Raw genomic sequence first — 24,123 nt, forward strand, 5'->3', positions numbered from 1 at the left:
TTTGCCATGAGAGTCGAGTTACTCTTATGATAGCATTTTCACTGATGTCCAACTGCAGTTGATTACCGATAGCCTTTATGGCATACCATTCATAAGTACAAGTTGTATATAAGTTGGATATTTATAACTCGGGGGCTTTCTGTACTAATTTGAAAGAAAATACATAATACAATGTGGGGCAAAAATGGGATTACAGTTGTGAATATGCAAAACAGTTTATTTTTGTATTACTATTTATTATTATCTTCCACACGAACAACTATAAACCTACCCCTGCCTAACCCTGTATTTATATAGCATGTCTCTGGCTAAGGTATTTGTTAAGATTCTGTTTTAGTAAGAAAATAGTTACTTTTCTGAGGGCTACTGAAGAAAGTATGTATCAAAACAGATATATTTGCAATAATAACGACTTTTTGGAAATATGTATTTTGGAAAAGCTCTTTAAGAATGACTTAAATTTCGGTAGACAAGATGTTCATGTAGTAGGCGGATGTTCCAACTCCCACATCCCAGAACCAAAGTGGATTACAGCTTAATTTTGAGAACAGTCATCTTGAAAGACCAACTTTGGACTAAACTAAGAGGATTGTACAGCTAAGGACCACCAAAGAACCCATACTGAGACTGGTAGGAAAGGTGGAGATGCAGAAAGGGCTGCCCCGCTCCTGGGAGCAAGCAGCGGCCTGGAGGGACTCTCACGGTGAGGAGGAGTGCTTGGCGAATTGTGAGTTGTGGGTCCTCAGCCCCAGACTGGAGTCCCAGCCTAGAAGGGGCAAATGAACTGTATTTGGCTGAGAGAAGGAGACAGAACTTTCCGACCCAGGCTCCATATTAAAGGGACCACATGGAGAGCCTTGCTCACAGCCACCAGCCTGGGACTCCAGGAGCGGGGGACGTTGGGAGGACTGGAGTTGCCAGGGGAGAGTATGGTTTCAGAGGCACAGGGGGAGACACTTTGAGGGATGGACACCCTAACCCCTGGGCTGAATCACTCCCCAAAAGTGAACATTTTTCCTCCGAGCAGCAACATCAGCAAAGAGAAGAAATTACCCTGCTCACTGGAGGCTCTCCTGCTCCAGTCAGAACGAAGAGGCACTTAGAGGCAGGCAGCACGTTAGGGACACAGGTAGTGAGTGCCGAGGTCTGAGCTACACCATCCTCCCACACTGCTGAGTGCTTGCTGGGGGAGGTTGGGCCAGTAGCGGCGGGGTGCTGCTGCAGGAGCCAGGTCAGTCCAAGTGAGTGCGCGCGAGCCTGCCTGTGAAGGTGGAAGCCACAGTTGCCTCTGCAGAGGTTGGAGCAAGTGTGCAAGCCCACCTGAAGCTGAGCCCCAGTGACTGTGGAGGCAGTCAGAGTGTGCGCTCATGGGCCTGCCTGCACAGGCGGAGGCTGCTGTGGGGTCCAAGATCACACGCAATCCCGCCTGCAGCGTGAGCCCACCCTTGGTGGTGGCTGGGGCCCGGGTGAACTCAGGGGGCAGTCAGAGCAGGTGTACGTGGGCCCACCAAGGGCGGTGGGGGCTGTGGAGGTGGGCTGGCACTGGCAGCACCCCAGCCCAAACTTCCGAGGCGGCAACAGTGGTGGTGGGGGACTGGCGGACAGACCACATATCAGAGCACAGAAGTCACACCCCCTGGACCCCTGAGACCACACCCTTCTGAGTGCTTAAAAAGAAGAAAAACACAAAATAAAATAAAATAAAATAACTAAAATATCTGGATAGAAAGACATCTGAGGTTAAGGGGCAAGCCACATCCAATACCATACCTAATCACTGAATTACAGTACTGAGCCCAACAAGTAGCCAGCAATAAGAGGCAGCAGAAAGTGGATCTCAGGGCAACTTGAACTTTTAAAGGAACTTCCCCTAGACCAAGAGTAGATAAAAGCAAGCCTAGGAGTGCAGCCTAGGAATACAACGGTACCTGGGCCCAGCAGAGGCAGCCACAAGATCTGTATCATCTGTAGCTCCGAAAAGATTGTAAGAGCCAGTCATAGGCAGTGATCCTCACTGATCTGAGCCAGGCTCTAGCCAGGGAGGTCCAGGGCTGGCACATCCAGCAGCCTGATATAGAGAGTATCATTTCAGGACCTAACAACCCTTGTTAGAGTGGTAGCTTAAGGACAGGCTCCTCACATAGACCCAGCTAAAACATAGAAAACACCAACACAAAAAGCAAAAAGAGTAGTGATAGCAGGTAAGTAGCCCACAGCAGATTACAGACAACAGCTCATGCCAACCCAAGAAGGAAGATCTAGAAACAGCACAACTGAAAATTGGAAGAAGACAATACCAACCCTAGACTGAGCTAGCTACAACACACCGAAAGGAAGAGTGTATACACAGACAAAATGAGAAGACAAAGAAATGCAATCCAAATAAATCAACAAGAGAAATCTTTAGAAAAAGAACTGAGTGAGTTGGAAATAACCAAATTACCAGGTTCGGAGTTTAAAATAATGATTGTTAGGATGCTCAAAGATCTTAGAGCAACAATGGATGGACATAATGAACACCTAAATAAAGAGATAACAAGCATCAAAAAAGACATTGAAATCATAAAAAAGAACCAGACAGAAATGACAAACACAATATCAGAAATGAAGACTACACCAGAAGGAATTAAAAGCAGGCTGGATGAAGCAGAGGATCGAATCAGTGACTTAGAGTACAAGATAAGTGAAAGCACTGAAGCAGAACAGCAAAAAGAAAAGAAGATCAAAGAATCTGAGGAAACTCTAAAAGACCTCTGTGACAACATGAAGAAAAACAATATCTGCATAACAGGAGTTCCTGAAGGAGAAGAGAAAGAACAAGGGTTAGAGAAACTGATTGAAGAAATTATAGCCGTAAAATTACCTAAATTGATGCAGGAAAGAGTCACACAGGTTCAAGAAGTAGAGAGAACCCCATTATAAAAGAACCCAAAAAGACCCACGCCAAGACACATCATAATCAAAATACCAAACGTAAGAGATAAAGAAAGAATACTAAAAGCTGCAAGAGAAAAACAGTCACCTACAAAGGAACCCCCATGAGGATGACATCTGATTTTTCAATAGAAACACTTGAGGCCAGAAGGGAATGGCAAGAAATGTTCAAAATCATGCAGAACAAGAACATACAACTAAGACTTCTTTATCCAGCAAAACTATAGTTTAAGATTGAAGGAGAAATAAAAAACTTTCCAGACAAAACAAAACAAAACCTCAAGAAATTCATCACAACCAAACCAATGCTTCAAGAAATGTTAATGGGCCGGCTATAGACAGAATAAAGCAGAGGGAAAATAAATCTAGTAAAAGGCGAATGTAAATTTAAAGAAATAAGAGGCAATAAACAACTACATATCAATAATAAGCTTAAATGTAAAAGGATTAAGTGTTCCAATCAAAAGACAGGGTAGCTGTGTGGATAAGAAAACAGGACCTGTATATATGCTGTCTACAAGAGACCCACCTCAAAACAAAAGATACACATAGACTGAAAGTAGAAGGATGGAAAAAAATATTTCATGCAAATGGAAATTAAAAAACAAGCTGGGGTAGCAACATTTATATCTGACAAAATAGACTCTAAAACAAAGACTATAGTAAGGGATAAAGAAGGTCACTACATTATAATAAAGGGAACAATCCAACAGGAAGAGATAACCATTATAAATATCTATGCTCCTAATATAGGAGCACCTAAATATATAAAGCAGACTTTGATGGACATAAAGGGCGAGATTAACAGCAAAACTATAATAGTAGGGGATTTCAATATCCCACTAATATCAGTGGGTAGATCCTCAAGAAAGAAAATTAACAAAGAAACAGCAGAATTAAGGGACATACTAGATCAACTAGATTTAAAAGATATCTCAGAGCCATTCACCCTAAAGCAGCAGCAGGATATACATTCTTTTCAAGTGCTCATGGTACATTCTCTAGGATAGACCACATGTTAGGGCACAAAAGTGGTCTCAACAAATTTAAGAAGATTGAAATCATATCACACATCTATTATGACCATGATGGCATTAAACTGAAAGTCAACTACAACAGAAAAACTGAAAAACACTCAAACACTTGGAAACTAAGTAGCATGTTATTAAATAACTAATGTGTCAACAATGAGATCCAGTAAGAAATAAAAAATTTCTTGAAACAAATGAAAATGCGCATACAATAACTCAAAATCTATGGGAAGAGCAAAAGCAGCCCTGAGAGGGGAGTACCTAACATTATAGGCATACATTAAGAAGCAAGAAAAAGCTCAAATAAACTACTTAACCCAGCAACTAAAAGAACTCAAACAAGAACAGCAAGTAAGGCCCAGAGGAAGCAGAAGGAAGGAAATAATAAAGATCAGAGCGGAAATAAATGACATAAAGACTAAAAAAACAATACAGAGGATCAATGAAACCAAGAGCTGGTTCTTTGAAAAGGTAAACAAAATCGATAAACCCTTAGCAAGTCTCACCAAGAAAAAATGAGAGAGGACTCAAATAAATAAAATTAGAAATGAGAGTGGAGAAGTAACAACTGACACAGCAGAAAGACAAAGGATTGTAAGAAAATACTATGAAGAACTGTATGCCAAAAAATTAGACAACCTAGGTGAAATGGACAAATTCCTTGAAAAATATAAGCTTTCAAAAATCAATCTTGAAGAATCAGAAAACCTAAACAGACCGATTACAACAAATGAGATTGAAACCGTTATCAAAAAACTCTGAACAAACAAAAGTCCTGGGCCAGATGGCTTCAGAGGAGAATTCTACCAAACATTTAAAGAAGAACTAACTCCTAACCTTCTCAAGCTATTTCAAAAAATTAAAGAGGAGGGAAAACTTCCAAACTCCTTTTATGAGGCAATCATAATTCTGATCCCAAAACCAGGCAAAGACAACATTAAAAAAGAAAACCATAGGCCAATATCCCTGATGAATTTAGATGCTAAAATTCTCAAAAAAATATTAGCAAACCGGATCCAGCAATACATGAAAAAATCATACATCAGGATCAAGCGGGATTTATTCTGGGGAGGCAAGGCTGGTACAATATTCACAAATCAATGTGATTTTTCACATAAACAAAATGGAGAAAAACCACATGATAGTATCAATCGATGCAGAAGAAGAATTTGATAAAATCCAATACCCATCTATGATCAAAACTCTCAGCAAAGTGGGAATACAGAGAACATACCTCAACATGGTAAAGGCCATCTAGGAAGACCCACCGCCAACATCATACTCAATGGGCGAAAATTAAAAGCAATCCCCTTAAGATCAGGAACAAGGCAGGGGTGCCCCTTTCATCACTCTTATTAAGCATAGTTCTGGAAGTCCGAGCCGCAGTAGTCAGATAAGAAGAAGAAATAAAAGGCATCCAAATTGGAAAAGAAGAAATAAAACTATCATTATTTGCTGATGATATAATAATGTACATAGAAAACCCTAAAGTTGCAGTAAAAAAACTACTGGATCTGATAAGTGAATTCAGCAAGGTGGCAGGATATAAAATTAATACTCAGGAATCAGAGGCATTTTTACACACCAACAATGATCTGTCTTAAGGAGAAATTAAGAAAACAATTTCATTCACTATTGCAACAAAAAAATAAAGTACGTACCTAGCAGTAAATTTAACCAAGGAGGTTAAAGACTTGCACTCGGAAAAGTATAAAACATTGATAAAAGAAATCAAGGAAGATACAAACAAGTGGAAGCATATACCATGTTCACGGTTAGGAAGAATAAACATCATTAAAGCAAAGCAATTCATAAATTCAATGCAATTCCTATTAAAATACCAATAACATACTTCAAAGTATAGAACGCATATTCCAAAAATTCATATGGAACCAGAAAAGAACACGAAGAGCCTCAGCAATCTTGAAAAAGAAGAATAAAGTGGTTGGTATCACACTTCCTGATATCAAGTTATACTACAAGGCCATTGTACTCAAAACAGCTTGGTACTGGCATAAGAACAGGCATATAGATCAATGGAACAGAACAGAGAACCCAGAAATAAACCTGCACTTTTATGGACAATTGATATTTGACAAAGGAGGGAATAGCATACAATGGAGTAAAGACAGTCTCTTTAACAAATGGTGTTGTGAAAATTGGACATCTACCTGCAAAAAAATGAAACTAGACCACCAACTTACACCATGCACAAAAATAAGCTGAAAATTGATAAAAGATTTATTTATTTATTTTTATTTTTTTGTATTTTTCTGAAGTTGGAAACAGGGAGGCAGTCAGACAGACTCCCGCATGTGCCCGACCGGGATCCACCCGGCATACCCACCAGGGAGGGATGCTCCGCCCATCTGGGGCGTTGCTCTGTTGCAACCAGAGCCATTCTAGCACCTGAGGCAGAGGCCATAGAGCCATCCTCAGTGCCCTGGCCAACTTTGCTCCAATGGAGCCTTGGCTGCGGGAGGGGAAGAGAGAGACAGAGAGGAAGGAGAGGGGGAGGGGTGGAGAAGCAGATGGGCGCTTCTCCTGTGTGCCCTGGCCAGGAATAGAACCCGGGACTCCTGCACACCAGGCCGACGCTCTACCACTGAGCCAACTGGCCAGGGTGGATAAAAGATTTAAATGTAAGTTGTGAAACCATAAGCATCCTAGAGGAAAACATAGGCAGTAAGCTCTCTGATGTCACTCGCAGCAATATATTTGCTAATTTATCTCCACTGGCAAGGGAAATAAAGGACAGGATTAACAAATGGGACTATATCAAACTAATAAGCTTTTGCATAGCTAAAGTCAATATGAACAAAATAAAAAGGCAAACCACACAATGGGAGAACATATTTTACAATACATCTGATAAGGGGTTAATAACCAAAATTTATAAAGAGCTTGTAAAACTCAACACCAGGACGATAAACAACCCAATCAAAATACGCATAAGAAATGAATAGACACTTCTCCAAAGAGGACATACAGATGGCCAATGTGCTTGATGAAAAAATGTTCAACATCGCTAATCATTAGAGAAATGCAAATTAAAACCACAGTGAGATATCACTTCACACCAGTCAGAATGGCGCTCATCAACAAAACAACACAGAATAAGTGCTGGCGAGGATGTGGAGAAAGGGGAACCCTCCTGCACTGCTGGTGGGAATGCAGACTTGTGCAGCCACTGTGGAAAACAGTATAGAGATTCCTCAAAAAATTAAAAATGGAACTGCCTTTTGATCCAGCCATCCCACTTTTAGGAATATATCCCAAGAACACCACATCAGTGATTCAAAAGGAGAAATGCACTTCCATGTTTATGGCAGTGTTTTTTTTTTTTACCATAGCCAAGATATGGAAACAGCCCAAGTATCTGTGAATGGACAAGTGAATTAAAAAGCAGTGGTAGATATATACACAATGAACTACTGCGTGGCCATGAAAAAGAAGGAAATCTTACTTTTTGCGACAACATGGATGGACCTGGAAACTATTATGTTAAGTGAAATAAACCAGGCAGAGAAAGAAAAATATCATATGACCTCACTCATTTGAGGAATCCAATGAACAATATGAACTGAGGAACGGAATAGAGACAGAGTTGGGATCAGTGGGTCCAGAGGGAAAGGGGATGATAGCATGGGATAAGAGCAGAAAAGCAAAACCGAGTGGAGGGCATTACGGGGAGGAGGGCAAGGGGGATGTGGTGGGGAACATGGGGGAGGGGGAGGTATTTGAGGGGACACTAGAATCTATGTAAACCCAATAAGTTAAAATAAGAAGAATGACTTACATTTTGGTAAATGTAAGGAAATGATGATAATATGAAATGAGTTTATTTCATCCTTAATAGGCTAATACAGGAAACCAGAGGAGTTGAAACCAGAATTGCATTAAGTAATAAAATTGTGGATTCTTTTCTAAAAACATGACCTTTACAATATATTAGACTCTTTATAGTACTTTATAATGGATGGGAGTGACCATGATTATTGTTTACACACACACAGCCTTGCTCATTATCTTGTGACACAATATATAAAAGAGTCCTTGAACTTTAAGATGAATTATGTATTTTTTTTTGAAAATACAACTGTTCTAGTTTTTTTAATCTTTTTTTTTCTTGGTGGTAAATAGCTATCAGTAGTATGAACCTTAGTAAATAATGTTCTAAAAATTTTATTGATTTTAAGGTAAGGATGATATTTTAGCTGATTTCTGAAAGAAACTGCTGTGGGGAGATGATTTTGAAACAGATACTGGGAAATATTTCCACTGTTATTTTTTTTCTTGCCAAATACAATGTGTGTTATCCAGAAAAACTCTCATATTGACACATTTAAAATACTTGGAGACAATTTCCATGAGATTTGAATGTTTTTCATAAAAATGTAAAAAAGGTAAACTTCTAAGTTGCTTATAAGCTTATAATATCAGGAAAAATAGAAATATATCAGATAAATTTTGATAAAAACTTTTGCATAATTGGTAGATGGTATAGGATGGTATCCTGATTATTTCAACAAAGCCATGGTATACTTCTGTTTGGACCTATATGTTTTTGTAAGATATTTTTTTTAGCTATATCTTCTTTTGATACTTATAAAACCAAGTATCAAAAGCCTAATCTAGAACCAAATCTGGAATTGCTAAATCACTGATTTTAAATTAATAAAGCTTATTTAATCACCTTGCTCTTAAGATAATTAGTATTTTTAACAAAAGCACAAAAGTTTTTTATGCCTTTAATAAATAAAGTCATTTAATATATATCTTATTTTAGCTTATTGTTTTAATTTTGTTTGTTTTGCAGCATAAATAGTATTAATTAATAGTAGACTCATATTTTTGTGTATGAACATTCACACATTGGGATTATGTACCTAAAGACTTTCCATTAATTGGGTGTGCTGTCAAAGCATTTGGAGATCACTAGATTAGATGGTGTCTAGGATTTGTTTTGGATTAGTATATTTTATAGTTTATAAAGTATTTTTGTTAATGTGTTCTAACTTAAACCTCATTGACAACCAACCTTTTTTTTTATAGTATCAAGACTCTTTTTTTATTATTTTTTTATTAATTTTAATGGGGTGACATTAATAAGTCAAGGTACATATGTTCATAGAAAACACCTCCAGGTTATTTTGACATTTGATTATGTTGCATACCCATCACCCAAAGTCAAATTGTCTTCCGTCACTTTCTATCTGGTTCTCTTTGTGCCCCTCCCCTCCCCCCTCTCCCTCCTTCTCCTCCCTCCCCCACCCCTCCCCCTCCCCCTCCCCCACCCCCTCCCCCTCCCCCTGGTAACCACTACACTCTTTTTTTTTTTTTTTTTTATTCATTTTAGAGAGGGGGAGGAGAGAGAGAGAGAGAGAAGGGGGAGGAGCAGGAAGCATCAACTCCCATATGTGCCTTGACCAGGCAAGCCAGGGTTTTGAACCGGCAACCTCAGTGTTTCCAGGTTGACGCTTTATCCACTGCGCCACCACAGGTCAGGCCACCACTACACTCTTGTCCATGTCTCTTAGTCTCGTTTTTATGTCCCACCTATGTATGGAATCATGCAGTTCTTAGTTTTTTCTGATTTACTTATTTCACTCCATATAGTGTTATCAAGACAACCAACCTTTTGATGCAGAGAGGTGTCATGCCCATTTTACAGAGGAGGGACTGAACATCAGAGTATTTAAATGACTTGCCAGTGTTCCTCAACTAGTTAATAGTGGCTCCTCAACTCCAGCACAGGTCTTATTACTGGATGGTGTTCTTTCCCTTAACAAGCTGAAATCTGGTTTTAACAGGTTTTCATGAAAGTCTGTTTTACCAACAGCTTCTGGGCTTTTTCATACAGGGCATGGCTTGGTCTTCTCTTAACCTTGTGGCAGCACATCTGGAAATACTATATATTACTGAAACTTTCATAAGAATTTTGTATGCTTTGAAGTACTGCATATATGATTATAAAATACCTTTAGATTCACTGGTCTAATAAACTGAGATGGCGCTGATGGGTTACATAATAAACTAAGATGGCACTGTGTTAATACTCTTCAGATGAAAGACTTCCTCAGTTCAAATGAATATGGTTCTTAATGTCTGATTGTTCAGGCCGGTGATCCACTGTGTTTATGGGGGCGAGTAAGAATGATGCAATTAATTAATTAATGGAACCAATATCTGAATAACTATACTCTTTCCTTTTTATTATTATTAGTAGATGGAAAGTTCTTCTGAAAGTTTCAGCGGTGTTAGAGAATTATTTCGGGCTTTTCACAGTTTAAAGAACCTTAGACTTGGAGTCAGATCACTTGGATCAGGTGTGTTGTTGCTTGATAGTATCAACATGGGTTGGTCACTGAAGCTTCCCATAACAAATGTGTACTGGTCCAGTTTGGCTTGATCCCAAATGATTAAGTGCATACATTAGCATAAACAAGCAAGTGATCTATTTAGCTTTGAAGATGGGGCTACTGTGTAGTCAGGGGACCTGGAAAAGCTGGTCAGCGCTGCAGAACGGTGTGGGCAGCCGGGGGAATGCTCCTCAGTCCGCCTGAAGGCTCTAAGTCAGCGCGGTCTGTCAAGTCGGAGAAGCTGGAAAAGCATTAAGGACCCCTTCTCCCCGAGGGAGCAGCTCTCCTCCAGGTGGTACAGCCATCCTTTATCTGGACTCTGGGTGTGTAATCAGTATCTACATGAACAGAAATGTCCAGAATGAAGAGATGGCAGTTGCATAAGATGCATATTAAACTCCAACTGAATATAATTAAAAATTCTCTTAATCAACCTCACTTTAACCCATGCACTTGTTGGGAAAACAGCTGTGTTAGGCTGTCTTGCTGTTTTACCGGCTGCAAACACTGCTTGATTAGTAGTGCCACTTGTGTATAGTCTGTGTAAGGCTATGGGTAGTTGTGCTCAGGGCGAGTTGCAGATGGCGGATTGTGGTTGCCTATGTGCTACTGTGAGGGGTCATTCTTGCTGTTCATTTGCCTGAGAAGAGGTTTTGCCCTGCCTGTTTGTGCATCTGCCCTTGTGGGACTATTAAATGGGAATGGCCCCAGCTTTTTGGCTCTGCAGTTTCTCTATCATCTGCCCAAATCCCGGGTGGACCTGCCTGGCCTTGGCCACAGGCATTATTACACTTGCCTTGTCAGTTCCTCTATCATTCTCATCCAAATGTGTCCATGGCTTGATCAGTATTTGCAGCTGATGCCAACATATTCTTTTCCCTATGTGGGGCAGCTGTGTTAGCCTTGCTTTTGGGTTTACCGGCTGCAAGCACTTTGCTTGATTAGTGCATGAGCACCTGGCAGTGGCATGTGTGCACAGCCTGTATAAGGCTGTGGATGCTTCCCCTGGGCGGCAGTTCTCCCAGATCGCTCTCCCACAACCGTGAGGTGCAGTTTTCCTTGCTCCCTGCCCTTACTGCAAATAGCAGGTTTTCCTCTGTTTATCAGCTCTTTCCCTTTTGTTGTTTATTTGCTCACCTGTCCTTGCGAGCCTCCAATAAACAGGTATGGCCCTACGCTTTCTGGCTTCTGCAGTTTCTCTACCATCTGCCCGAATCCAGTATGAACCTGCCTGGCCTTGGCCACTGGCATTACACCCTACCAGTTGAGTTGTGTGCTTACCAAAAATCAGTTATGCTCATTCCAAAATTTTTATTACATTTGTGCATGCCCAGTGACATTAGGACAAGATACTCTTCCTGAACTCATTGGGTAAGAAGGCTTCCTTATATGTAATATACGGTAGTTGCACACAGTCAACCTACTTGTTGCAGTTAAACCCGCTTACTCCTTGGAAACTGGGGTTTTGTAGTTTGAGTATGCTCTCCATATGTATTCCTGAATATTCCTCCAGAGCTCCCTTTGCCTGTGTTTTCCTTCTTAGAAGTGAGAATGATGATTCTTCTCTTAAGTTCACAGAACGGTAAAATTTAAACAAGATACGGATATGAAAACAGTGCTGCATATTATAGATGCTGTGGTCTTATTTATAATGGGGGAGTCTATAACTCATGGTTTAAGAAAATACTCATCTTTTCCTAGACTCAAGTTTTATATACAAAATCAGATAAATCTTTTGCTTTTTATTTTTTTAAGCGAGAGAGGGACAGAGAGAGGGACAGATAGGGACAGACAGACAGGAAGGGAGATATATGAGAAGCATCAATTCTTTGTTGTGGCACCTTAGTTGTTCATTGATTGCTTTCTCATATGTGCCTTGAACAGGGGGTTGGGGCGAGGGGAGCTCCAGTTGAGCCAGTGACCCCTTGCTCAAGCCAGTGACCTTGGGCTCAAGTCAGCGACCATGGCAGTGGCAGTCAACCTGGTCCCTACCGCCCACTAGCGGGTGTTCCAGCTTTCATGGTGGGCTGTAGCGGAGCAACCAAAGTATAAATAAAAAGATTTAACTATAGTAAGTTGTTTTATAAAGATTTATTCTGCCAAACTTAGCGAAAATCTGACATAAAGTACTTGGTAAGTAATTATTATTATATGCTTTAACTTGCTATAAGTCTGCTTTATAAATTTTATAAAGTAAAGTTACTTCCCTACTTTATAAATCACCATTACTGTGGAACTGGTGGGCGGTTAGAAAATTTTACTACTAACAGATACAAAAGGGGGTGGTAGGTATAAAAAGGTTGACTACCCCTGGACCATGGGGTCAAGTCTATGATCCTACACTCAAGCAGTGACCCTGCGCTCCAGCTGGTGAGCCTGTGCTCAAACGGATGAGCCCGCGGTCAAGCTGGTGACCTCAGGGTTTTGAACCTGAGTCCTCTGCGTCCCAGGCCGATGCTGTATTCACTGTGGCACCACCTGGTCAGGCTCTTTTGCTCTTCTTATTTGGCATTCTGAAACACTATGGTTTGAGTTTTCCAGACTCTGAATAAACTAAACTAACCTAAACTTAAACCAATATGCTTAAACTAAAATGTAAAATGATGGGTTAACTTCAGTGGTTTAGAAGATGTTGAAGATGTTAGAGAATTAGTATGTCTGAGGCCCTGTGGGGTGTTACAGTTTAAGGAACCCTAGACTTGGAGTCATTCTAGCTGATCTGGTATCAGCTGGGCTTTTGATACTATTTGTCTTTGTTGCTGTGATCCTCCTCAGTTAATTATTGTTACATTCCATGGGGATTTATACAAGATTTCTTGAACTAATAAAAGCGTTACATTTGATTCACATAAAACCACTACCTGTTTTTAGTACTCTCACTTTCTATGAACCTTAACTTCATGAGTTAACACGTTTCATCATGGAAAATGGGACTACTATCATAGTCCAGAAGTGCGTGTGGACTATCCTTTAATTGGTACTTAGCTTTTGGCAGCAGTGGTTTCAGTGTGTGTGCATGCGTACAAACACATGCTTTGGGGTCAGGTGCACTTGAATTTGAATCCTAGCTCTACCACACACTAGATGTATGACCTTTGAAAAGTTACTTAAACCTCTTTTTAAACCTCTGTTTTCTTATCTCTGAAAGCAAGGTAACATATACCTCATAGGGTAATGAAGTAAAAAGAGAAATGTATGTGAAGTGTATGGGTATATACCATGGTGGGCACTTTTCTCTCTGTGCTCGTTTTAAAATTTCATTCTGTGTCACGGGTAAGAGGAGGAAAACTTTTGTAGGCTACACATTTATTCACTAATGTAGTAGGTCTGGACACCATGTACAAAAAGACAGAGTGAAGAAGGATGCAACATTTGCTGCATTGAGCTATCATTTCTAAGGTTAGCTCATCCATTTGTTAAGCCCCAACTGTTATTGCCATATTTTTAGAATTTGAACATTTATTTTTATATGACCCTGGGTGTTGACTTTGTGTGGCCAGCAACTGAGTTCTGAGGAATCAGGTGAAGGCTGTAAAACAAAGTTTATTGTGGTCATTGCGGCACAACAAGTCATCTTTTAAAAGTAAGTCTAAGTAACACATCACTTCTCTTTTACTACATAGAAACGGGTAAAAAGCATTTACCTTAATGTTTAAGAATTTTTCATCTTCCTTGTTTGGTTTGTCTCTCCAGCCACTGTTCCATCCCTGGCCCACCTTTGTCGTTTGGAAATTCGGTCCAGTCTAGCACCAGACCAGCTACGATCTGACAGTTTCATCTGTCAGCTGCCACTTCCCAGAAGTCTCCATAATTACTTGCTGTATGCAGAAGTTCTGAGGATGAATGATGTTCCCGAGCTGGCAGCCACTCAAGATGGAGAGGTCAGCGAAGCTACCTAACACGGCTCACACCTCACTTTGAAAACCACCGAGACTGAGAGCCATGGAGTACAAATTCTTCATGAGTTTATAGTCACAAGGGATGTGTTTTGTTTGAGTGGTTGCTTAGGTTTTTTGGTGGGTCATTAGTTTAATGCAATTGGGGGCTTCCTAGTTAAAATATTGTAAACCCCACTTACATGCCTTCATAACAGTTCATCACCAGTTCATTTTACGTTGTGATCTTCATTTACCTAACCATTTTTTGCTTTTTTTCTGTTAACGAACTGTGATGCTGCTTCTGGTGCTAAACATAGCTTGTTTCCACCTATGAGTGTGTATTTACCTAGGGCTAGGAGCTTAGAATGGAATGCATAAAACTTTACTGGAAGTGTGCACACTGTGGGGTTGGCTCTATTCTTGTTGTTATTTAATTTAGGGTGTAATACCCCTTATGTTTATAAAGGAATTATCCTATATTTCATTGTTGTCTCTTAACTCAGTCACTTCTATGGAGAATTGGGATTCATTGGCTTCTCACAGGTGAACTCAGGAGAAATTTTTTTTTTAACAATATAGAAAAGTGAATCATTTAATCATTTTGCTGCTTTTTTTTTCATTTCCTTGATAAGCTCTTTAGCTAAAAAAGACTGTTTTTGCAAAGGCAAGAACAGACCTAATCTCAAAGATATGCTTAGTTGCAAAAAAAAGGAAACAAAATAGCTTGGTATTGGGATAAATGAGCACTTTGTCACCTTTGGATACTAACCAGGAGACTGAAAGGGGAAGGAAGGTATGTTCCTGAGTCACTTACTATCAAATACAAGCACTCAAGCTCCATTCAGCCTCCAAATCAGAGGGCAGCTCTGATCCTATGAAGCAATGATTGCCAATTCTATTAATATTAGACTGTTTTTCTTTTTTATTATCTAGATAATCAAATAGACCATGACATTTAGACCTCAGAGCCCTAGGTTAATGAGATACTGCCTCACTGGTTTTACAGTTGCTTAGTCTGAATCTCTACTCAGAGGACTAAACGCTGATCAGGTGAGCTATGATAAGACGCTGGGAGACCAACCTTGAAAGGTTATGAAAACATGACTGTCAGGATAGATAACTAGAGATGGGGGTCCAAAGGAGGGCAAGTCTGCTGTCCTGTTGGTATTCTGTGGCTTAAAATAGGTGGGAGTGGATCAGCCAGGTCCATCTCGGACAGTCCTTTGCTTCTTTTTTTTTTTTGTATTTTTCTGAAGCTGGAAACGGGGAGAGACAGTCAGACAGACTCCCGCATGCGCCCAACCGGGATCCACCCGGCATGCCCACCAGGGGGCGATGCTCTGCCCCTCCGGGGCGTCGCTCTGTTGCGACCAGAGCCACTCTAGCGCCTGGGGCAGAGGCCAAGGAGCCGTCCCCAGTGCCTGGGCCATCTTTGTTCCAATGGAGCCTCAGCTGCGGGAGGGGAAGAGAGAGACAGAGAGGAAGGAGAGGGGGAGGGCTTGAGAAGCATTGGGCGCTTCTCCTGTGTGCCCTGGCCGGGAATCGAACCCAGGACTTCTGCACGCCTGGCCGATGCTCTACCACCGAGCCAACTGGCCAGGGCCAGTCCTTTGCTTTTGATAAAAGCAGCGATGAAGTCAGACCAAATGATGGGGCGTTGTTAAGGTCCAGAGGCCCTACCAGTGGAGGTGTTGTTAAAAGTCCAGACTGAACTCAGTGCTGATTAGAGCTATAACTGCTGCCTGTGGAGTGGAGACAGTTTCAATGTGGTTATACAGGCAGAAATAGGCTGGATATGGAAAACTAGGTGGAGATTCTGATACTTAACTTAATAAAATTCCAAGAATGTATATACTATGTAGTATTTAAAAAATGTCCTTTATTTTTCTAAACCCTTAAGTCTCTGATTTTTAGCGTAACCAGTTTTTTGTTAGAGCCAAATGTACATAAAATGTTTACATTTGAGGGCGAGTCTTTTCATGTGTTTTTGTTCATGTTCAAATATATAATAAAAATTCAACTATCCATAACTTGTTATTGAGCTCTTATTCTTAAAGATTTGAAAATTAATATTTCAGAAACATTTAGAAGCCTAGGTATTAAAACAAATGATTTTATTTACTGTGTATATCTTTCAGAGAATTTTATAATAAAATATTTATGAGTTTTATGACCTATAGCAAGGAGTCAGTAAGAAATCTAATCTCAAAGCATCTAAAGGTGAGTGAGTGATAGTTACAGTTTCTGATCAAAATGATACATCTAGTTAACGTGACCCTTAAGCTCTGCCTTACCTGCACAATGGTGCTTTAATACTGTTTAAAGTCACGGTGAGCCTAGTGAAGAGCCCTATACAATAGTTCTGTAATCGTGGTACCTATTACCAGAGCAGTCCACAAATCATGTGTAACAGTGGCCATGCATTCACCCTTCCTTGATCCAATGTTATTCTTTAAGTGTATCTACTGCAAATCCTTTCTGTTACAGGATATCTTTCTGTGATCATTTGATGTAAGGGTGGTAACCTGAACATTGTTTCTTTAAATTTTCCTCTCTTTTAGCCAAGTAACAAGAGTTTTAATATGTAGCTTTCTGGTGGCCCAACTTCCCAGAGGTCACTTCCACCAACCACTCCTGTGTCCGGTGATCACTTGTGACTGATAATCCTTGATAGGCAGCCTGAGTGTCACCTTTATGTCATAGAACCAGTTGATATCTCTAGCTTTAGATCTGTTTTTATCTACTGATGTCCATCTGTAAATCTGTGTGAAAATTGTGATATTTATGGATCTTCAAGTATTGCATCAGGTACAGTTTGAAGACATATGAGTAATTTTGACTATTCCTCATAATTCTACTCTAATTGTGTTGGTCCTCAAAAACTTACAAATAACAACCATAATCAGAATGTGAATAGCTACATGTCTTTGGAACAGTGGACTTGATGTTTCTATCAGCATGGAATAAATCAGATAGAAGTTGGAAAATTCATCTGAAGGTTTGCCTTTCATGTTTGTACTTATCTATATTCTCAGAGGTATATTTCCCTAGTTATATATCTTTTTTTTTTTTTTGTCTAGTCTACCCATACAGGATTATCTGATTTCCAAGTAATTGGGTCTGCACAATGCATTATTGAGGTAGCAGGAGCTACCAAGGCCCTTATGCTAAATTTTGATATCCTAATCCATACCTTCTGGTATTGGGTGCCACTTCTATGGGGGTGAGAATTCCTTGCTGTTCTTTCCCTAGACCCTTGGTGGGCAAAAATCCCCAATCAAGCATCTGAGTACTGACTAAACCATTAGGACTGACAAGCAACGCTCCCATATTTTTCAAAACATCTCTATGCCACAAATTAACTGGCCATCCAGGGAGCACATAAGGCTTAAAAAATCCAGAATGACCTTCTTAATCTTCCCAATGTAGAAAACTAGAACTTTGTTGAGGGGATTTACTCTGCCCTATACCTTGTAATTCTGTGGCTGCTGCATGAGTGGGCCAGGAAGGAGGCCAGTGTAGCTTAGCAATAACAGATATATCAGCTCCAGTATCTAAAAGTCCTTTAAATTTATGCTCATGTATTGTTAGTTCCATTTCAGGGCATTCCTGACCTATTATTTTTTTAAATCCAATTGGCAAAATCAGAGGAGCCAAATCACCAATTTGCTTGGGGCCCCTTTTGCAGGATGTGGCCTGAGAAGCAGAATTAGCATCCTTATACTATTATTCTAACTGCCTGAATTAGCCGTGAGACACATTCTTTTTTTTTTTTTTGGATTAATTTTAATGGGGTGACATTGATAAAATTGTCTTCCGTCACCTTCTAACTGTTTTTTTTGTGCCACTCCCCTCCCCCAACCCCCTCCCTCTCCTCCCCCCCACACTGTAACCCCAACACTGTTGTCCATGTCTCTGAGTCTCATTTTTATGTCCCACCTATGTATGGAATCATATAGTTCTTAGTTTTTTCTGATTTACCTATTTCGCTCAGTATAATGTTATCAAGGTCCATCCATGTTGTTGTAAAAGATCTGATGTCATCATTTCTTATAGCTGAGTAGTATTCCATAGTATATATATACCAAAGCTTTTTTTTAAAATTTAATTTAATTTAATTTTTTTAATGGGGCGACATCAATAAATCAGGATACATATATTCAAAGATAACATGTCCAGGTTATCTTGTTGTTCAGTTATGTTGCATACCCATCACCCAAAGTCAGATTGTCCTCTGTCACCTTCTATCTAGTTTTCTTTGTGCCCCTCCCCCTCCCCCTTTCCCTCTCCCTTTCCCCCCTCCCCCCGTAACCACCACACTCTTATCAATGTGTCTTAGTCTCACTTTTATGTCCCACCTACGTATGGAATAATGCAGTTCCTGGTTTTTTCTGATTTACTTATTTCACTTCGTATAATGTTATCAAGATCCCACCATTTTGCTGTAAATGATCCGATGTCATCATTTCTTATGGCTGAGTAGTATTCCATAGTGTATATGTGCCACATCTTCTTTATACAGTCATCTATTGATGGGGTTTTTGGTTGTTTCCATGTCCTGGCCACTGTGAACAATGCTGCAATGAACATGGAGCTGCATGTTATACCAAAGCTTTTTAATCCACTCGTCCTCTGACGGACACATGGGCTGTTTCCAGATCTTTGCTATTGTGAACAATGCTGCCATAAACATGGGGGTGCATTTCTTCTTTTCAAACAGTGCTATGGTGTTCTTGGGATATATTCTAACAGTGGTATAGCTGGGTCAAAAGGAAGTTTGATTTTTAACTTCTAGAGGAATCTCCATACTGTTTTGCACAGTGGCTGCACCAGTCTGCATTCTCACCAGCAGTGCAGGAGAGTTCCCTTTTCTCCACATCCTCGCCAGCACTTACTCTGCATTATTTTATTGATGAGCGCCATTCTGACTGGTGTGAGGTGACATCTCATTGTGGTTTTAATTTGCATTTCTCTAATGATTAGTGATGTTGAGCATTTTTTCATATGCCTGTTGGCCATCTGTATGTCCTCTTCGGAGAAGTGTCTATTCATTTCTTTTGCCCACTTTTGGATTGGATTGTTTGTCTTCCTGGTATTAAGTTTTACAAGTTCTTTATAAATTTTGGTTATTAACCCCTTATCAGACGCATTGTCAAATATATTCTCCCATTGTGTGGTTTGTCTTTTTATTCTGTTCTTATTGTCTTTAGCTGTGCAGAAGCTTTTTAGTTTGATAAAGTCCCATTTGTTTATCCTGTCTTTTGTTTCACTTGCCCGTGGAGACAAATCAGCAAATATATTGCTGCGACAGATGTCAGAGAGCTTACTGCCTATGTTTTCTTCTAAGATGCTTATGGTTTTATGGCCTACATATAAGTCTTTTATCCATTTTGAGTTTATTTTTGTGAGTGGTGTAAGTTGGTGGTCTGGTTTCATTTTTTTGCAGGTAGCTGTCCAGTTTCCCCAATACCATTTGTTGAAGAGGCCGTCTTTACTCCAATGTATGCTCTTACCTCCTTTGTCAAATATCAGTTGTCCATGAAAGTGTGGGTTTATTTCTGGGTTCTCAGTTCTGTTCCATTGATCTATATGCCTGTTCGTATGCCACTACCAGGCTGTTTTGAGTACAATGGCCTTATAATATAACTTGATATCTGAAAGTGTGATACCTCCCACTTTATTCTTTTCAAGATTGTTGAGGCTATTCATGTTCTTTTTTGGTTCCATATAAATTTTTGGAATATGTGTTCTATATCTTTGAAGTAAGACATTGGTATTTTAATCGATATTGCATTGAATCTATAAATTGCTTTGGGTAATATAGACATTTTAATGATGTTTATTCTTCCTAACCATGAGCACGGTATACGCCTCCACTTGTTTGTATCTTCCCTGATTTCTTTTATCAATGTTTTATAATTTTCCGAGTACAAGTCTTTAATTTCCCTGGTTAAAATTATTCCTAGGTACTTTACTTTTTTGCTTGCAATGGTAAAGGGAATTGCTTCCTTAATTTCTCTTTCTGACAGTTCATTGGTAGTGTATAAAAATGCCTCTGATTTCTGAGTATTGATTTTATATCCTGCCACCTTGCTGAATTCATTCATCAGGTCTAGTAGTTTTTTGACTGTGACTTTAGGATTTTCTATATACAATATCATGTCATTTGCAAATAATGATAGTGTTACTTCTTCTTTTCCAATTTGGATACCTTTTATTACTTTTTCTTGTCTGATTGCTGTGGCTAGGACTTCCAGAACTATGTTGAATAAGAGTGGTGAGAGGGGGAACCCCTGCCTTGTTCCTGATCTTAAGGGGATTGCTTTTAAGTTTTGCCCATTGAGTATGATATTGACTGTGGGTTTGTCATAGGTAAAGGTCATGCCTTTACCATGTTGAGGTATGTTCCCTGTATTTCCACTTTGCTGAGAGTTTTGATCATGAATGGGTATTGGATTTTATCAAATGCTTTTTCTGCATCTATTGAAATTATCATGTAGTTTTTCTCCTTCCTTTTGTTTATGTGATGAATCACATTGATTGATTTGCAAATATTGTACCAGCCTTGTCTCCAAGGATAAATCCCACTTGATCATGCTGTATGATTATTTTCATATATTGCTGGATCCGGTTTGCTAATATTTTGTTGAGGATTTTTGCATCTAAATTCATCAGGGATATTGGCCTATAATTTTCTTTCTTTGTGTTGTCTTTGGCTGGTTTTGGAATCAGAATTATGCTCGCCTCATAAAAGGAGCTTGGAAATCTTCCTTCTTCTTGAATTTTTTGAAATAGCTTGAGAAGGATAGGAGTTAGTTCTTCTTTGAATATTTGGTAGAATTCACTTGTAAAGCCATCAGGCCCAGGACTTTTCTTTTTGGGGAGTTTTTTGATAACTGTTTCAATCTCATTTGTTGTAACTGGTCTGTTTAGGTTTTCTGATTCTTCCATATTAATTTTTGGAAGATTATATGTTTCAAGGAATTTGTCCATTTCATCTAGGTTGTCTAGTTTTTTGGCATACAGTTCTTCATAGTATTTTCTTACAATATTTTGTATTTCTGTTGTGTCAATTGTTATTTCTCCACTCTCGTTTTCTAATTTTATTTAATTGAGTCCTCTCTCTTTTTTTCTTGGTGAGTCTGGTTAAAGGTTCATCAATCTTGCTTACCTTTTCAAAGAACCAGCTTCTGGTTTCATTGATCCTCTGTATTGTTTCTTTAGCCTCTATGTCATTTATTTCTGCTCTGATCTTTATTATTTCCTTCCTTCTACTAGCTCTGGTCTTTACTTGCTGTTCTTTTTCTAGTTCTTTTAGATGCAGGGTCAAGTTGTTTATTTGAGCTTTTTCTAGCTTTTTGAGGTATGCCTGTAATGCAATAAACTCCCCGCTCAGGACTGCTTTTGCTGTGTCCCACAAATTTTTTTAAAATAAATTTTTATTAATTTTAATGGGATGACATTAATAAATCAGGGTACATATATTCAAAGAAAACATGTCTAGGTTATCTTGTCATTAAATTATGTTGCATACCCCTCGCCCATAGTCAGATTGTCCTCCGTCACCCTCTATCTAGTTCTCTGTGCCCCTCCCACTCCCCCTAAATCTCTCCCTCCCTCCCTCCTATGTCCTCCCTCCCCCCACCCCTGGTAACCACCACACTCTTGTCCATGTCTCTTAGTCTTGTTTTTATGTTCCACCAATGTATGGAATCATGTAGTTCTTGTTTTTTTCTGATTTACTTATTTCACTCCTTATAATGTTATCAAGATCCCACCATTTTGCTGTAAATGATCTGATGTCATCATTTCTTATGGCTGAGTAGTATTCCATAGTGTATATGTGCCACATCTTCTTTATCCAGTCTTCTATTGAAGGGCTTTTTGGTTGTTTCCATGTCCTGGCCACTGTGAACAGTGCTGCAATGAACATGGGGCTACATGTGTCTTTATGTATCAATGTTTCTGAGGTTTTGGGGTATATACCCAGTAGAGGGATTGCTGGTTCATAAGGTAGTTCTATTTGCAGTTTTTTGAGGAACCACCATACTTTCCTCCATAATGGGACTTTACAGTCCCACCAACAGTGGATGAGAGTTCCCTTTTCTCCGCAGCCTCTCCAACATTTGCTATTACCCGTCTTGTTGATAATAGCTAATCTAACAGGGGTGAGGTGGTATCTCATTGTAGTTTTGATTTGCATTTCTCTAATAACTAATGAAGCTGAGCATCTTTTCATATATCTGTTGGCCATTTGTATTTCTTCCTGGGAGAAGTGTCTGTTCATGTCCTCTTCCCATTTTTTTATTGGATTGTTGGTTTATTTGTTGTTGAGTTTTATGAGTTCTTTGTAAATTTTGGATATTAGGCCCTTATCTGAGCTGTTGTTTGAAAATAACATTTCCCATTTAGTTGGCTGTCTGTTTATTTTGATATCAGTTTCTCTTGCTGAGCAAAAACTTTTTATTCTGATGTAGTCCCATTCATTTATGTTTGCCTTCACTTCTCTTGCCATTGGAGTCAAGTTCATAAAATGTTCTTTAAAACCCAGGTCCATGATTTTAGTACCTATGTCTTCTTCTATGTACTTTATTGTTTCAGGTCTTATATTTAGGTCTTTGATCCATTTTGAATTAATTTTAGTACATGGGGACAGGCTGTAGTCGAGTTTCATTCTTTTGCATGTGGCTTTCCAGTTTCCCAACACCATTTGTTGAAGAGGCTTTCTTTTCTCCATTGTGTGTTGTTGGCCCCTTTATCAAAGATTATTTGACCATATATATGTGGTTTTATTTCTGGGCTTTCTATTCTGTTCCATTGGTCTGAGTGTCTATTTTTCTGCCAATACCATGCTGTTTTGATTATCGTGGCTCTATAATATACTTTAAAGTCAGGTATTGTAATGCCCCCAGCTTCATTCTTTTTCCTTAGGATTGCTTTGGCTATTCGGGGTTTTTTATAGTTCCATATAAATCTGATGATTTTTTGTTCCATTTCTTTAAAAAATGTCATAGGAATTTTGATGGGAATTGCATTAAATTTATATATTGCTTTGGGCAATATGGCCATTTTAATTATATTTATTCTTCCTATCCAAGAACAAGGAATATTTTTCCATCTCATTGTGTCTTTTTATATTTCTCTTAATAATGCCTTGTAGTTTTCGTTATATAGGTCCTTTACATTCTTTGTTATGTTTATTCCTAGGTATTTTATTTTTTTTGTTGCAATCGTGAAGGGGATTATTTTTTTGAGTTCGTTTTCTAATATTTCATTGTTTGCATATAGAAAGGCTATGGACTTTTGTATGTTAATTTTGTATCCTGCGACCTTACTGTATTGGTTTATTGTTTCTAATAATCTTTTTGTGGAGTCCTTCGGGTTTTCGATGTATAGGATCATATCATCAGCAAAAAGTGATACCTTTACTTCTTCTTTTCCGATATGGATGCCTTTTATTTCTTTGTCTTGTCTGATTGCTCTGGCCAGAACTTCTAGCACCACGTTAAATAAGAGTGGAGAGAGTGGACAACCCTGTCTTGTTCCTGATTTAAGGTAGAAAGTCCTCAGTTTTATGCCGTTTAATAGGATGTTGGCTGATGGTTTATCATATATGGCCTTTATCATGTTGAGATATTTTCCTTCTATACCCATTTTGTTGAGAGTCTTAAACATAAAATTGTGTTGTATTTTATCAAAAGCCTTTTCTGCATCTATTGATAAGATCATGTGGTTTTTGTTCTTTTTTTTGTTGATATGGTGTATTACGTTAACCGTTTTGCGTATGTTGAACCATCCTTGAGATTCTGGGATGAATCCCACTTGATCATGATGTATTATTTTTTTAATATGTTGTTGTATTCGGTTTGCCAGTATTTTGTTTAGTATTTTAGCATCTGTATTCATTAGAGATATTGG

At 39.1% G+C, this 24,123-nt stretch overlaps 1 protein-coding gene across 5 annotated transcripts in view; it reads left to right on the top strand.

Moving 5' to 3' along the window:
* The window catches only part of ASB3 (ankyrin repeat and SOCS box containing 3), a 118,033-nt gene extending 101,804 nt beyond the window's left edge, over positions 1-16,229 (top strand). For all 5 annotated transcript variants that reach the window (XM_066378271.1, XM_066378272.1, XM_066378273.1 and 2 more), the window contains one exon: positions 14,021-16,229. In XM_066378271.1, the coding sequence (XP_066234368.1) occupies positions 14,021-14,226 (206 nt within the window). In that variant the 3' untranslated portion in view covers positions 14,227-16,229. The remainder of the gene's footprint in view (positions 1-14,020) is intronic.
* The last annotated feature ends 7,894 nt before the right edge of the window (positions 16,230-24,123 follow it).

Source organism: Saccopteryx leptura, chromosome 3 (genome assembly GCF_036850995.1).
Source record: "Saccopteryx leptura isolate mSacLep1 chromosome 3, mSacLep1_pri_phased_curated, whole genome shotgun sequence".
NCBI lineage: Eukaryota > Metazoa > Chordata > Mammalia > Chiroptera > Emballonuridae > Saccopteryx > Saccopteryx leptura.